This window comes from Lissotriton helveticus, chromosome 5_1 (assembly GCF_964261635.1).
Source record: "Lissotriton helveticus chromosome 5_1, aLisHel1.1, whole genome shotgun sequence".
Taxonomy (NCBI): domain Eukaryota; kingdom Metazoa; phylum Chordata; class Amphibia; order Caudata; family Salamandridae; genus Lissotriton; species Lissotriton helveticus.
The window spans coordinates 1,836,632,001-1,836,648,604 of NC_136065.1; the positions used below are offsets into that span (position 1 = coordinate 1,836,632,001).

Sequence of the window (16,604 nt, forward strand, 5' to 3'; positions counted from 1 at the left end):
TATTCAGGCACCATGTAGTCATGCAAAGAGATCAGTGTTATTTTAAATCATCAATAAAATGAATCATCAATCAAATGAGTAGTCATTCAAAAGCTACACTGCAATCTGTAGTTATGTGAAGCACACACTGAAGTGTGTGATCATGTGATGGGACATTAAGATGTGAGTCTATTTGAAGAGCTCAACATAATGTGTGGCCATACAAAAGCCACAGTGTATTGTATGGTGATGCAAGGGCTTCAGTGTTTTGAGTAGTCATGTGAAAACCTCAATGCAGTTTGCAGACATGCAAGAGTCTAACCTCATTGTGTTAACTTGTGAATGTCACACTGATTGTACAGGTGCAGACTAGACTGTTGAGTCATGCAAATGCCTTGCTGCATTTCATCTTCGTACAAAGGTATTCTTAGCTTATGCCTTGCTTTCAGCACATTACGTTGCTCATCCCCATAGTAGCCAAACACTCCACAAGGACCTCATCTTCCTGCTGCTGGAAGTCCATATATTTAAATCCCTTTTTAATAAAGAAACAATGAGCAAGTTACTTACCTTTGACAAGATCGAGTCTCTACTAGATAAGGCATTACCGAAGGTAAGTAATTTGGTCATCTGATAGAGACTTCTAGCACCAGATTCCTTACCTTAGGATAGAAACCCAAGAAATGCCTCCATGGAGGTGGGTCCATAGACCAATTTCAAACCAGGAAGTCCTGCAAGACCGAACAGGCAAAATGCCCATCTCTACAGACCTGACTATCCAGACAGTAACGTTTGGTGAACGTGTGCAATGAGGCCCACATTGCTGCCTGGCAGATATCCAGGACTGCAACTCTGCAAGCTAATGCAGCGGTTACAGCTTTAGCTCTGGTGGAATGAGCACGCAAATCCTCAGGGGATTGCTTTTTGGACAATGAAGATTTTGATGCAGAGCACGATCTATCGGGAGATGGTAAGCTTCTGCAAGACCAGTCCTTTCTTGGCTCCGACATAAACCACCAAGAATTGGTCCTCCACGGGGAACTCTTTTGTGAAGGCAAGGTAGAACAACAACACTCATTTTGGCTCAAGACAGTGACGTCACTCTTCTTCTTTGGAGGGATGAAGCGGAGTGTTAAAAAGTAGGCAGAGTGATGGTTTGGCCTACGTGAAATGGAGTGACTAATTGTGGTAAAAAGGAAGTGCGCGTGCAAAGCACCAGTTTGTCAAGGTAGATGTTAAGATAAAAAAGCCTCGGTGACAAGGCATGAAGCTCACTGATTCTCCAGGCAGATATTATCATCATGAGAAAAGCCTTCTTGATGGAAAGGAGTCTGAGTGTACAATTGTGCAGAGGCTCACAGTGAGTGCACATCAGGAAGGTGAGGATGAGATTGACATCCCACTGGGGAATAACAAAGGGAGTGGGAGGGAACATGTTGCAAATCTTACAAAAATCTATGTACAATAATGGATTGGAAAAGGCAAGGTTGCTCTAACAACCGAAGAAAAGCAGAAATTGCAGATAGATATCCCTTACCGGTGCCCAGAGCTGAGCTCTGCTGGTCAAGGGAAAGAGCGGACAGGAGAACCTGGGAAAGGGAGCAGAAAGGGGATCAATGTGTCTTTCTGAACATCATGTCACTAATTTAGCCAAACAGCAGGAGGGAACCGTCTTGGTAGAGGGGACGCCTGGCTACCAAAATAACATAACCGACTTCAGACGGAAGGTTGAATGCTGTCAAGCAAGAACGCGGAACGTCAACAGGTTCATGTGGAGAACCCTCCCCTGCTGCTACAGAAGATCCTCCCGAAGGGGCAGCCTGATCAGAGGACACATGGACATGCTCAACAGCTTGGTATACCAGACTCTGTGCCCGGTCTGGAGCCACAAGGATGACTTGGGCCCGGTCATTCTTGATCGTCTTGAGAACTCTGGGCAGGAGTTGTATGGGCGGCAAGGTGTACAGGAGGCCTGAGGTCCACTTGAGATGAAAAGCGTCTCTGAGCAAGAGCCGCCTTGGAAACTCCAGCATGCAGAACAGCTGACATTGCGTCTCGGCAGTGGCAAACAGATCTAACCAAGGCTCTCCCCATTGCTGAAAGAGAACTTGCACCACCTCTGGATGGGCACTCCATTTATCATCCGTTAGGCACCTTCGGCTAAGTTCATCCACACTGGCATTCAGATACCCCATCCAGATGTTCAACCACCATGGATATGCACAGCTGTTCCAACCATGTCCAGAGACCCTCTTGTCAAAAGGTCCATGACCCCATCCTGCCCTGCTTGTTGCAGTAATACACAGCAGTGTTGTTGTCCATGAACACCTGCACTAGCCTTCCCTGGATGGAGGGTTGAAAGGCTTTCAATGCCAATTGGATCACTTGGAGTTCCGACAGGTTGATGTGGAGTCCTCTGATCTCCACCTCTTCCAGATAGCCACCCCATTCCAAGAGTGACACATCTGTCACCACTGAGAGATCTGGTTGGGGAAGGGAGAGGGGCCTGCCACTGACCCAATCGCGGTTTGTAAGCAACCACTGCAGATCCTTTGCAGTTCCCTCCGAGATTTGGACCATGTTGGAGAGATTCCCACTGATGCGGCACTCACTGGAACTTCAGGTCCGCTGCAGAGCCCACATATGCAAACCGGCCTTGTGGCCTCCTGCATCCTGCTTTTGTCACAGAAATCCAGGGTAGAGGCTGAAACATCGGTATCATAGCCAGACTATTCTGGAATCACTATTGTCCAGAATGACTCCAATGAAAGGTAACGTCTGAGAGGGAGTCAGGTGTGACTTCGGCAAGTTGATAGTGAACCCTTGTTCACTATAGAAGTTTCCTGTAGTATGGAGGTGGAAGATGACAGCCCAGGGTGATCCTTCCTTCAACAGCCAGTCCTTAAGATAGGGGGAAGACCAGCATCCTTGAACTCCACAGTTGAGCTCCAACGACCGCCTTCACCATGGTGAACACACGCGGGGCGCTGGTGAGGCTAAAATTTAGCACAGTGAACTGAAAATGCTTGTGGCCCACCATGAAACACAGGTAGCGCCTGTGGGCAGGCAGGATGGGAATGTCCCGCAAGTCCAACACTACCATCCAGTCTCCAGGGTCAAAAGCAGACAGGACCAGAGTTAGAGTGAGCATCTTGAATTTCTCCTTCTTGAGGAAGAAAGTGAAAGAGCATAGGATGAGGGACTCCGTACGTCTTGGGCACCAGAAATGAGAAGGAATAGCAACCATGACCTACTTTTGGCACTAGAACTCTCTATGGCTCCTTTGCCCATAAGAGCCATCACGACGGCTGGGCACTCGATCCACGGGGCCGGTAGGAAAGCATCTGCAGCCACACAGAGGCTGGGGAGCTTGCGTGCGGCCGTGGCTGGACGGGTAAAGACCTAGGTGCCCTCGCCTTCCGTGGCCACAAAAGGAGCAAAAGCCGGATTGAGGGTGTTGAGGGGCTATAGAAAGGCTCAAGGACCTGGCCGTAGCCCTACTGTCCTAAAAGTGCTATAGCGCTGAATTTGCGTTGTCTACGAAGAGACAGGAGCCATCAAAGGGCATGTCTAGGAGTAAGGACTGGACATCCCCAGAAAAGCCATTCATCCTCCACCAGACGAGGGGTCACAGGAACTCCATCGAGAAACCTCTCTGCCCTGTGAGTCGGTGGTGGCAAGTCCACAATGGATGTTGAACTTTGCTGCATCTTTCCCATCAGCAACAGCCTGTGAGAGCAATGCCCAGGCCTCCTCCAAGACCATTGGCAGCACCTGAGCAACCGTATCCCACAGCGTGTGGGAATAGCAGCTCAAAAGGCATGCATTGTTCACAGACCACAGTGCCTGGCTGGTTGAAGAAAATATCTTCTTTCCAAGACTGTCTAGCCTCTTGGATTCCCTGTCCGGGGGTGCGGTAGGGAATGAACCAGGATTAGGTGGGACATGAAGGCTTGGACCACCAAGCTCTCCAAGTTAGGGTGTTGTGTGTGGAAATGTTAGTCGCCTGGATCAGGACAGTTGTGGCGGGTAATCATCCTGGTCACAGGAGCCCCTGTGTTGTGCTTGGACCAAGTCCCAAGCAGGATGTCAGAAAGTGTCTAACTGAAAGGGAGATAAGGTTCTCAAGGCGGCACTCCCGGCCAAAGTAATTCTGTCAATACATTAGTCTTGACTGCCACAGAGGGCAAGCTAAGGTGCAGGACCTCAGCTACCCTCCGCACCACCATTGCGAAGGAAGCTCCTTCCCCGTACCCACAGTAGGGGGGAGAAGGCAGGCCAGTATCTGGAGAGGTATCTAGTCCATTGGCTTCACACAGATCCTCAGCCCAGCTCAGTTATTCCACAAAAGGATGGTATTCTGCAGGGTCCAATCTTCCCAAGTCCTAGCCCGTAAGTATAGGGCTCAGTACTTGACCCAGAAGGCATGGCTGCTGTCGTCACCAGAGCAGACGTCCGCCGACGCACCTCCAGATCTGTGTCAGGGATGAGAACGGGGATGGGGATGGCACAACCAGAGGGCACCGGGAGCGTCGGCCTCAGGATCGGCGTTGGGGAGAGTCGAGGTGGCATGACTGGCACCGATCGGGATTCATCCTTGGATCCCTGGGTCCAACTGGTGCTAGAGCTGCCTGTGTGGATCCAGTAGGTGGCCTCCAGAACCCGCGGGGCCGAATGCACACCAGAGGGAATGGGCCATCCAAAGATGAGGTGCATGGCCTCATAAAATACATGTAATTTGGAGGGGGTTATTCTGGCTCCCAGAAACACTGGGAGGCACAGAGCCGACTTAGATGCTGGCCCAACCGCAGAGCTGACCCTCGAGAAGTAACGCTCTCTCGTTGGCCAATGGACGAGGTGAAGTCGAAGCATGCTTTAACTTCTTTTTCTTCTTGTGGGTCTTGGACTTACAAGAATGGCTCAATGACTTAGAATAGGCGATCTAGGACTGCGACCGCTTCCGGGACTTTCCACTCGACTAAGACTTTGACCGCCATGCTGTAGCATGTTGAGCCGCCATCAGCATTAGGGATCGCTCCTTCAAGGCCTTCGGGTGCATTGTGCAGCAGTCAGGGCAGGTCTTTGGGTCATGGTCTTGCTCGAGGTGCCAAAGGCATACAAGGTGCAGGTCCATCACCGACATCTGGTGGTGACAGGCACCGCAAGGCTTGAAGCCGCCCTTCCTCGAATACAACCCTGTTGCATCAGGAGGTAATACCTCAAAAAAGACTTAGACAAAATGTCAAAAAAAACCTAGTCAAAAAGGGACTATGGGGTAGCTCTTCCCGAATCTTCGCTGGATGGGGCAGAAAGATAAGAACTGACATCAACGCATCTGACTAGCACCTATGTTGGCACTGCGAACGTCACCTCTGGCGCTGACGACACTGCATGACGCCACGCAGGGTTAGTGCTCACGAAAAATTTCTGGAACCACTTTGAGGCCTGGGGATTATTCTAGGGTAAGGAATCAGCAGCTAGAAGTCTCTATCAGATCATTGTTTACCTGCTAGCCTTATAAAAGATTACTCCTCTGTCCTTGCTTTCAGGAGACAGCTCAAAACACATCTGTTAAAAAATTCTCGACATTCAGTGAATGTTCATGAACAGAATTATTGACTCTACATTACAGTATTTGGACGTTATTTACTGTCAATTTAATTGTTCAACAGATTCATTATCTCCTCTTTGTGAGGTGTGCTCAGTTTGGTGCCATTGTGACTTTTGAATACACTACTGTTTTGCTCCTTACCCATCTCAAAGTATCCCTTGTTCATTTTCACCAGTTATATGTAAAGCACCCCTATACCACACTTGGTCTTGTCTGTAGTACATAAATATTGAAATAAAATAAATAAATACAGTCCCTCAATTTCTAGCCGATGTCATAGAAGGCGTCCTGTGTGAAATCTTAGGTTTTACCAAATTGGGGATTTGCAGCTCCGAGTGCAAATCAATGACAAAGACCTTACCTTCCATAACAGGACAACGATGATTAATAACAGCAGGACCCCTGCCACAGCTGCCACAATGAACACCCATAGATCCTGCGCCACAGGCTTTTCCTCCTCCAGTTCCGAGTCGATATTCACAAAGAACTACAAAACACAACATCACGCAGTGAGCAGAAGGCAGCAGGATAGAGAGTTACTGGTAAAGAATAAGCATTCAATTGTAAGCAAATTATATACCACGGCATGGTGACAGTAAATCACTCACAGGTGAACAGATGTGGTACAGCCCAAGTGACCACAGAGATTACATGTATAGTTTGTGGAACAGACCTTAATTAGTAAACAGAAAAAAGGAGTAACTTGAGTAAGACTTCTTTCCAGACCAGGGGTTCATTGATTATTATCAAGGGTGAGTCTGTTACAAGGTGTGAGACTCAACCACATAACCATCAACCTACTCGCCAGATGTTTGGGTAGACGATGACATTGAGTTCAAGGGAAGTCTGTTGCAGGCTTTTTGGAAGGGCCATCAAACTTAACACTCTACAGCCTGGCTAGGGGGAGGGATGATCCCAATGAGATTGTCAGCCTCCAACTGAGAGTGGCTTGAGGTTAATAAGTTAAAATCAGACATGCTCCCACATGTGATGGAGGGCATGATGCCTAGTGATCCCTTGAGAACAGTATATTTGTCTCTAGGATATATGATCCCTGGAGGATAATGCCATATGTAGGAGGTGAGTGGTATATAGAAGATCTATAGGAGGCAATATTAAAAACGATATGCTCCTCTACAGGCAGTGTGGTGATCTGTAGGATGTTTGGGTGATCTTTAGGTTAGCTACATCACAGAAAAAATAAAGTAGGATTACCTAAAAAAGAGGTGTGATTACAGTCTCTGGGTAATCCGCACTGATACCGTAAGCAATTAATTCAAAGTACAAATTAAAAAAAAATAATAATTATTCGCATTTGCGAAGAAAACATGTGGACATACACAGTACATTACCATGTCTTAACCATTATCGAATTGCCCCAAACAGGGTTGGCTGTTCAGAGCCCAAAACACAGTTTTCAATTACAAAATCTTGCTAACAGCTGGTACAGTATCTGTTCACCCCATCTATCCCCTCCGTGAGCTGCTGGCATGAGGATTACAATGGAGCGGCAATCCGATAGGAAGTGTGCAGATAAACGTGAGATCAACAAGATCGATAACAAAAATGATAAAGTTGTCCATCAGTGGGCTCCATGTGGACAAACCTAGGCAGGAGAATGCATGGGGAGGAGTGGATAGAGAGGGCCGTGAGTGGTAGGGCACTTTCACCTGCACAGCGAGCAAAAACCTTCATGAACCAGCACAACTCGCACATAATGTGTATTGCATCCAGGGTGCAGCACTCTCACCACGTCGACCCATTTATAGTCATTGCTCCAAGCAATTGCCATCAAGTTCTCACAAGTGTACTAAGACATTCACTCCACCCTCACTTTCAAACTTCGTCGGAGGAACCAGCGAGGCCTCCGGGGTTATCAACCGCCACCCACAGTGGGACTATAAGGCGTTTCCGTATGCCGAGCTTGATCCCTGCACAGCACCTGGTCCTCTGCACGAGCCCAGTCTCTGAATGCGGTCTCCCATCTCGCTACTACTGGCCCAGCAGTCGCCTTTCAGTCAAGGCAATAAGCCTTTTAGCTGCTAGAAATACCAGGTCAAGGAACCTGGTACCCACCTGCTTGGACTCTGGGGGTGGTAACAAGCCCAGCAGACATACCTCCAAAGAACACAGTATATCGCGGTTCAATGTCCTATTCAGCCTCTATAACACTGCAGTCCAGAAAAAAACACTTGCACATGACCAAGTGATGTGACAAAAGTCTACTTCCTCAAGAGTGCAGTAGGGGCAGCGCTTGGAGGCACCCTCATAGATTGCAATCAGTTTCTTCAGGGTGAGATAAGTTTGATAAAGATATTTGAATTGGATCACCTTGAATCAGATGTTCTGGGACACCTTCTGTGGAGAAGCCAGCACCCGGACACAATACCTATCCAAGAGCTCTCTGCCCAGTGGGGTCACCCATTTGTATCTGAGTACAATCATGTTTTTTCGGACCATCCCACTGAGTGCCCAGTACAAACACTTGACCAAATATCGAAACCAGCCTAAGGTTAGCAGCAACTGCAGAACAGTATGTGTCTTGGGTTGGTCCACACCCCATCCCTCCCAGAGCTCCGGATGTCTAGACCAGAGCCTCGTAAACGAGGAATTGTGAAGGGAGCAGGTCTTGTGTTTTAACCAGAACCTCCAGTCACCAATGTATCGGCCTCGTAACAATCTCCAACCATGACCAAACCCGCTCCATCCTAGGTGCTAGCTGGGCCGCAGAGAAGAGGGTGGGGGATTCCCATGTGGAAGTCCCACCAGCGGCATTGAAGGGGCATAAAGTGGGCAATCCCACATCCGGAAAGCACAACGTCTCCAACATCGGAGCACCATCTCCAAGAGTACTCTGTTTGCCCCCCGCCTGGGCGTCCGCCTCAGCAGGTGGGCCAGAAGGGCATCTCAACAAAAAAACTTTCCCCTGCATCTCAGATCAGATAAATTCTCATCAGCCAGTAAGTGTGTAAGCCACTGGAGCTAGGGCTCCAGACAGAGTCCAAAGTCAGGTGTTCCCAGGCCCCCTTCCACGATGGGTCGCTGAAGCCTATCTAACGATACCCTGTTTCTTACCCACCTCCCAGATGACATCCTTCAAGAGGGCGTCAAGTGCCTTAAATAAAGAGGCAGACAGCCAAACTACCTAAAATGCAATCGGGCTGTATGATCATCTTAGTCAAGGCTACACGAAAAAGGAATGTTGAGGGTACCCAGTTGAGATCTGGCAGTAGGGACTGCGGCCCAACCAAAGCAGGCACAATCAGAAAGATGTAGGTCTTCGCCAAATTCACCCTCGGACCCGAAAGCTCACCAAAGCAGTTTATAACTGAAGCATGAACGGAACCTCGGTTGCCATGTTGGATACGTATATTAAGATGTCTGCATATAGCGAGATCAGATGTTCAGTGTCACAGACTAAAATGCCCCTATCTTGCACCCGGAGCGGGAAGTTCTGCTAGGGGCTCAATAGCAAGAGCAAAAAAGAGCGGGAACAATGGGCATCCCTGCCTGGTACCCCTACAGACATCGTAGCAGGCCAATATGATCTGGCCCGGGTAGCGGGGTCAGTTTATAATAGCCGCACCAAAGATGCTCCCAACTGCATGTTAGTCATAACTGCAGATAGGTACTAGTAGTCAACAGAGTCAAATGCCTTTTCCATGTCCACAGACATCAGGCCAGCCCCAGTCTCCTCGTCCGGTCTGGGGGCAAATAGCACTGCGTACATATGGCGTAGATTAAGGGAAATATTACGTTGGGGGATAAACTCACACTGGTCTTATTCAAAGTACTGATCATGAGAAGCTGACCACTGACTGTAGTATACGACTGTGCACGAGAATTTAAAGGTATAGATCAAAAAAGCTGGAGAACGTGAACACTAAGAAGGTAGAGTATCTGTACCCACACACAGAGAACTTCTTTTAAAAAAAACTTACAACCCATCCTTCCAAAACAGAAACTGCAAGTAATTGCTCAAAATCAGGAGTTGAAGGAGTGTTGTGAAACCTACAGCCCCATTTTCCGAAAAACAGAGGTAACATATCTCATGGCAAAGACACCTTCAGTGCTGGAAGCTCAAAGTTCTGCTTAGGCTTCTAGTCCAGCTGCCGCAAGAAGAAGCTACTTAAGGTATCAGGTTTATTATGCGACACAATTGGAAGTTCAGAACTACATGCAATCAAACTGCTTTTGGTAGGTGTCACCGCCAATACAAAAGTCTATCTGTGAAAGGACTGGGCCTTACTCACCCTCAGTGTGTGATTCTTCATGTGTACAGTGGTAATGTTTGACCGTAGATACAGCATTGCTTCTCCAAACACCTTCACCCGATCCATTTTACGATACTCCTGTGATGGAAGAAGCAAGAAATGCAACATTCTGATTATTCTCTTTTGTTTCTTTAGGTGTTCAGGTATTTGTACTATTCTGTTAAGGTTAAATGGTTGCAGTGTTAGTTGCAGATTTCTGCAAAGCTTGTGACCTTTTGATGAAGGGCTGTGTACTTATTACATTAAGTGTTGGGTTTGTACAGGGTTACAGAGCTCTCTGGATGGGTTACCCAATCATTAGTTACTCCAATGTGTTAGATTTGGAAGAGTTTGGTATGCACTGCATGATTGTGTGCTCTGCATTCACTGCATTGGTGTAATGAGCTTGTTAGAGTTTGGCAAGAACTTCAGGAGTTTGCCTTCCATGCATTAGTAGATGCCGTCAAGATCTGTGTTGTCTTCATTGGCTGAATGATTATGTTGAATTTGAAGGGGAAGATCACTAGCTTTGGGGTGGTTTGGATTTAAACTGATTCAACAGTAGCTTTAGGGTTATGCTGCATGCCTTAGCTGTTGAGTTTTGTTTTGTTTGGTTTACTATGTACTGTATATTGTATTGCTGTGGTCATCTGCTCCTTGTATATGGACTCTCAGAAGCAGATAAAAAAAACTTTCTTACTCCCCTCACAACAACAAATGTATCATGGAATCGTATCCTAAAGGTGTTATATCACTGCTGAAGAACACACAATGACATTGCTTGTAATTGCCTCTCGCACTGCACACTACACAATGAATCCTTCTACAACTCGACTGTACAATGTACAGGAATGCAGGCCAAAGCAACACGACGTAAGAGTTGGAAATCATGGACAGAAGTTAGATGTCAGACTCTGAATGTGAACCAGTCGTAATCTTTGCAGATTCTATCCTCCTTCTCGCCTTAGTCACAGTGAGTGCTGTGCAGTTCTTTTCCTAAATCTTAAATAGGGATTCATAGCAACAACAGCGTAATGCCCAACTCGTAGTACTGAGTGATCCTGCACTAAAGAGCTAGGTTTTCCCTTTGTGGGTGTGGATTTCTATTCAGGCTTTTCCTGCTGTGGTTCACTCATAAATGTTAAGCATCTACAGCATCCTAAACTGCCAATTTTTACATTATTGATGCCTGTATCTTTCATGCATCAAAACATTTTTGATGTTGAACAAATCTGAATCCCGAAAAGGTGGCTTTTGTGCCACACAGTAACAGTATAGTGTTTTTAAGGATTGTAATGAGAGTGTGTTCTCTGTATTTATTTACAACCATTTGTGCATTGCATCTGATTTACCAGTTTTCCTGGATTAGTGATTGTGTTGTCTGTGCTCTTATTGCATATTCAATTGTGTTATATTTGTAGGAATTGTATTTTAAGCTAGCAAGTTTTGTTGTGCTTTGTGTGCTCAAACTGTACGTCACTGAAATGTGTTCTGTTATTGGGCTCTTTGACTTGTCTAAGTAGTTGTGCTGTGGTTCAATGTTTCTTGTGTCCGCTATTAGGCTGCCGTGTGAAGGTATTGTCATTGTATTGGATAATGTGATTAACTGGGATGCTCTGATAATATAATAGCTATTTGATTGGTTGTGTGCTGATGCATTCGTCCTATGGTGTAGCTGATTTCCAATACCTATTGACTCTGTATTCAGACTCCAAGGCTGGATTTACTGGATCCTGTATTAGTTCAAAAATTACAATATGGGACAACATTTTACCTCCAGAAAGGTGCTGTTCCACACCCGGGCTCGGACAATGATGTTGGAAGAATTCCTCATGCGCAGCGGACACTCAAACCGGACACAGTTGGCATTCCCCTTACTACAGCTCTATGGAGCAGAGACAAACTTCAGTTAGTTTTATGCCATGGAAGTAGAGACAGTAGTTATAGGTCCTTAGTTGTGCCACTCACCACTACAAACTCTGCTCTAGCTGCTTTAGTACTGGGTAACAACAGCACATCTGGAGACTGTGTCTGCTCTTCAACCTCTCGCTTTCTGCGAGATTCTTTCTTACTCACAAGCTGCAAAGGAAATATAAAAGCTCCATTATCCAACTATGCATATATACATACACACTCTACAGGGTGCTGCATGGGCATGAAATCACCATTTCGGTGCCTAACAATGAGCAGTGACCTTGGCTCAGAAATAGAAGAGGTTAATGACTCAAGCTCAAAAACTGAGTCCACCATCTTGTGCGCCGGAGACAAGACGATGTATTCAGTCTATTCTCCCCATTCTACCTCGTGTGTTTTTGCTCTACTAACATGGTACATCAGCAGATATTGAATTATGCATGTGCGTGCATAAGGTCACAGGAGGGCAGAGGGAATAGTGACCATATGGCTCTGTACCTTTGTAGCAAGACTTGGTCAATTCCAGGGCTTTCTTTTCACAAGTCATTATATTCTAGATTTGATAGTCCAATTGCGAAGAAATAGTACAACTTAATTATTATGTTGGAATTATCAGTAAAACCTGGCCTGGAAATATGGTGTACCGTTGATACAGAGCCACTCGATCACCTCACCGAAGACATGACTTTGCTAACGCTAATTCATCATCACCCAACCCTATAAATGTTCGCACAGTTTGCTCTGACAGTGAATTTGAGATGTTCTCAACTTCTGGAGATACATTTTACAGAGGATTGTAAAAGTCCAAAAGATCCTCTGTGTGCCATAGAGTTATGATGCTGCAAATTGTTAAGTGGTGAGCTGAGAAACAGAGTTAACTTCAGGCTGAGACAGGTGTAGAGCAAAGCTCATCAGGGTGCATTAAGGTCCTTTTAATTACACCAGGCATGAGTTGGACAGCAATGCTGAAAATTGTGAGTTTTGCTAAGAAGTTGCTGCCTCTGAATGGGCGGTAGTGCAGGGACTGAGGTAGTCACTTGCCAGAGTCATACTGCGCTTAAGAAACACTATTATGGCAATAAACGTCACTATCGCTCCACACGATAAGCTGTCTCTACATATTAAGATAGAAAGCCCAAAACGAAATTCAACATTGATCGGTAGTGAGTAAAACTTACTGTCAAATTGAGAGGGTTGATAACATCCCCTGGAGGTACACAGGGCTCCTTCACTGACCCCTCCACAAGGACCTCCGTCAAGTACAGCAACCATTTGCCATTTGCAATCTCAATGGGCCAGTCAAAGGCAGCGATCAGGGCCGTTTCATCCTCCAGGAATTCTCCAATAGTGTTCACCTGGGGGGACACTTGTACATTAGTTCATCCATAGCTGTACCCATGGAGCAACACCTCTGTCTGTTTACTACAGGAATGAGAGATCTAATACTTACTTCTCTGTAAGGGAATGCCTCAGACTTCTTATCCAACTGAACACACACAGTCCTTCTTACTGAGACATATCTCCATCTACCTAGCCTTTTCTAGGGAGACACCAGTGGGACAAAACCTGAGGGGGAAACCTGAATACTATTCCTCATTATAGAAAAATGTAGGAGACTTTCTTGAGAAAAGAGGCCTGCATTCTTTGCTCTTCCTCGAGTATTCATCACTTTCTTCAGTCTTTATAGGGAAGATCTCTGTTACCCCTTAATTTTCCTTAAATACATAAGGAAAAAGTTTACAGTGTAAGCATCTGTTCATAGCATGTAACACTGTAGATTCACATGCTTTGCATACTTCTGTCATCTAGTGTTGGACTCGGACGTTTGCAGGTTATTTTCTTTGAAGAAAGCCGTTTGAGTCATGGATGAACTGTGACTCCACCCCTAGTTGGCGATGTGCATGGGCACCAACTCCATGTTAGAGCCATATCACTCTCATAGCGGGTCACAGCGATAAGGAGTGGCAAGCGAACACAGTGTAGTGCACATGTGTATTGTGAAAGGAAGTTAATTAATAGGGAAGAGGTCTGCAAGTAGAGCCACACAATTCCGGGGAGAAGGGTAGGCTTATGTGAATATACTGCACCACACGCTATGCATAGCTGCTTATAGGGCAAGTTACATTTTCCGTCCGTAGCTTGTGTTGCTGTGGATGCACATTCTCTGCATAGACTGTAGTACTCCCCTATAAGTGGTGGCTAGCGTGTAGATAATGCGGGTGTCTGAAAGAAAGTCCATATGACTTTCTGGCAAACGATCACATGCTGGCAGGTTTAGATATCCATACAGTAGTGCTTGTTCAGAGAGTGTGTTGTTGAAGAAATGGCTGCTTTACATATGTCAGATAGTATGATATTGCCAAGGAAGGCAGTGGTTTTAATGTATGGAGTTTGCACCGTGGGGGTAACAGAGGGCTCTTTTGGCTTTACGAAAGCAAGTGTGGATGCACTGGACTATCCATGGCAATAGCTGCTTTGGAAATAACCTAACCCTTTGTGATGTTTGACTAAGGCTATGAACAACTGGTTGGCTTTGCAGAAGGGCTTGGTCCTGTTGATGTAATACCGGATAGCCCGTTGAACATCTAGGGTGTAGAAGGCACTGTGCTTCAGTGTATGGTTGCGGGAGGAAGACTGGAAACTGTATGGTTTGGTTGAGGAGGAAAGGAGAAACCATTTTGGGGGGGATCTTTGGGTTGAGTCTGAGAATGACCCTGACCTTGTGGACTTTAAGGAAGGGCTCTTGTAGTGTGATGGCCAGCAACCTACTGATGCATCGGAGAGATGTTATGGTTACGAGGAAAGCTATTTTCAAGAAGAGGAACTGCAGAAAGCAAGAGTGCAGAGGCACAAAGACGGGTCCTATGAGTATGATATGGAACACACTGAGGTTCCACAGGGGGGCAAAGGTGCACTCTTCATGGTATGGTCTCCTTGAGGCCCTCAATGAATGCCTTAACTACAGGGAAGTGAAAGAGGGAGGAGTGTTCCCTGTTTTGCATGTGTATACGGCTGCTAAATGCAGATGTTTAAAAGTGTATGCAAGGCTTGATTTCTGCAGAGGAGAATATAACTGGTAATGTGCTGGATAGTAGATTTAAGGATGTAGGAAGCTGGCTCTTTATAGGATATGCCACAATGAGAGAATTCCCTTATGAGTGGACAGGGGCTTGCTCCCACTGTGCTCTTCCAGGGGGTAATGTGGTCGAGCAGCCTTAGACGTGTCAGAGGGGAGTGCTTAGACACCTGCGAATACACACAATAGTCAATAAAGGAGATCCACACCAATTTATAAAAGTAACATGTGTCTTGATATATCTTTAGCAGGATGTTGCCGTTTCACCACAGCAGAGAGAGATGGATTTTGGCCTTTACCAACACTAGATCTTCCCACTGACCTTCTGCATGTGATCGAGCTGTAAGGCATTCTTGCAGCAGGCACATGTGGAGACAGGAGTGGGGTTCTATGACAAGGCACCAGGCCATCATGCATAGCAGACGAATGAGAGTTGTCTATTGGGCTGAAAAAGAGATTAAATTAGATGAAATGCCAACACCCTCTAAGGTAGAATTTGCCTGTGACTGCATTGTGTAGAGATCCAAGGATGGGCTGAACTTAGGGGCTGCAGGAAGGATTTAGTGGCATTTGTCATAATCCCTAGGCTGTGGAGACGCCTGTGTATGTAGCATTGGTGCTTGTCTGCACTCTTGACCAGCCTGTCATCGTAGTAAGGAAAAAATGTGGACACCTCCCTCCTTAAGTTGTTGGCCACTACTGCCAGGCACTTTGTGAAAACTCCTGGGAAAGTGGTAATCCCAAAGGGGTCAGGATGAAGCAATCTCACCTTCGGTGTCAACACAGAGCTACGGTCTCCCTGGATGTTGACATGCAAGAAGTTTCCTTATCTTGCGGAGCTGTCTGAAGTCTCCTTGTGTTCCAAAGGACAGAATAGCCTCAACAAGCCTCAGACAGTTCGTTATCTGTTCCAATGCTGCTTGATAAGCTGCATCCCAGCTCCTTCAGTCAGTCTAACAAATTCCTTTCACCAGTAATCCATCACAAAGACACATTCTCAAGTTCAAACTCTATCCCGGGGCTGAAAAGAGAATGGCAATCCAACCTTTTGACAACTCCTGGATCTGGCCTTTCTCAAAGACCCCTTGTGGGTGCCTTTTCAGAAAAGGTAACAGCCTTGAGAAACCAACTGGATGATGAGTCCATACTTTTATCATTGCTTGAGAGACAGGCTAATTCAAGTAGAGGGTCCACAACTTTGCATCTTGGCTATGCCTCCAATTCTGGGGCATATTTCCTGCATGTTCACTGCATGATCAGTTTGTATGAGAAGTGCTCTCTCAGACTCTTGGTACCTGTCCTTTCTATCCCCAGAGAGGAATTTTAATTAACTCCAGACCATGAGGCTCTGACCATCACCCAGCAGGGAGGGGCTCATCCCAGCAGACAGCAAGAGCTAGTGCCTACCCCACCCCACCAGGCTTCTACTAAGAAAGGGGAGGGCCACAGGGGAGCTGAAATGTCCAGCAGAACAGATACATACACAGGTCACATTAAATGCACAATGACTCACAAAACTTCCCAGTGAACATACTGGCTCTCAATACACACATCCACATACCACAGAGGAAAAAGAACCCAGGTATGGGAGACTGCACAGATTTTACAAGGAGGGAGATGGGAGGCAGCCGTCCTATAGGGTACATAGGTACTAGTACCCCTGAGTTTATGGCAGTAGTCAATCTCTGTAAAAAAAGGGGTGCATTATACAATCTCCCTCGACCTCAGAGCCAAGCTCTAGGGTCTCATCCCATGTAAACAGGAAGGCTCT

At 46.4% G+C, this 16,604-nt stretch overlaps 1 protein-coding gene across 1 annotated transcript in view; it reads right to left on the minus strand.

Annotated features, from left to right (window-relative positions):
- Positions 1 to 16,604, minus strand: part of ITGA3 (integrin subunit alpha 3) — a 342,715-nt gene that overhangs the window by 17,994 nt on the left and 308,117 nt on the right. Inside the window, exons 20-24 of the mRNA XM_078645244.1 lie at positions 12,936 to 13,112; positions 11,812 to 11,922; positions 11,618 to 11,728; positions 9,844 to 9,942; positions 5,952 to 6,077 (exon numbers count right to left, since the gene is read on the minus strand). Coding sequence (XP_078501370.1) covers positions 5,952 to 6,077; positions 9,844 to 9,942; positions 11,618 to 11,728; positions 11,812 to 11,922; positions 12,936 to 13,112 — 624 coding nt within the window. The remainder of the gene's footprint in view (positions 1 to 5,951; positions 6,078 to 9,843; positions 9,943 to 11,617; positions 11,729 to 11,811; positions 11,923 to 12,935; positions 13,113 to 16,604) is intronic.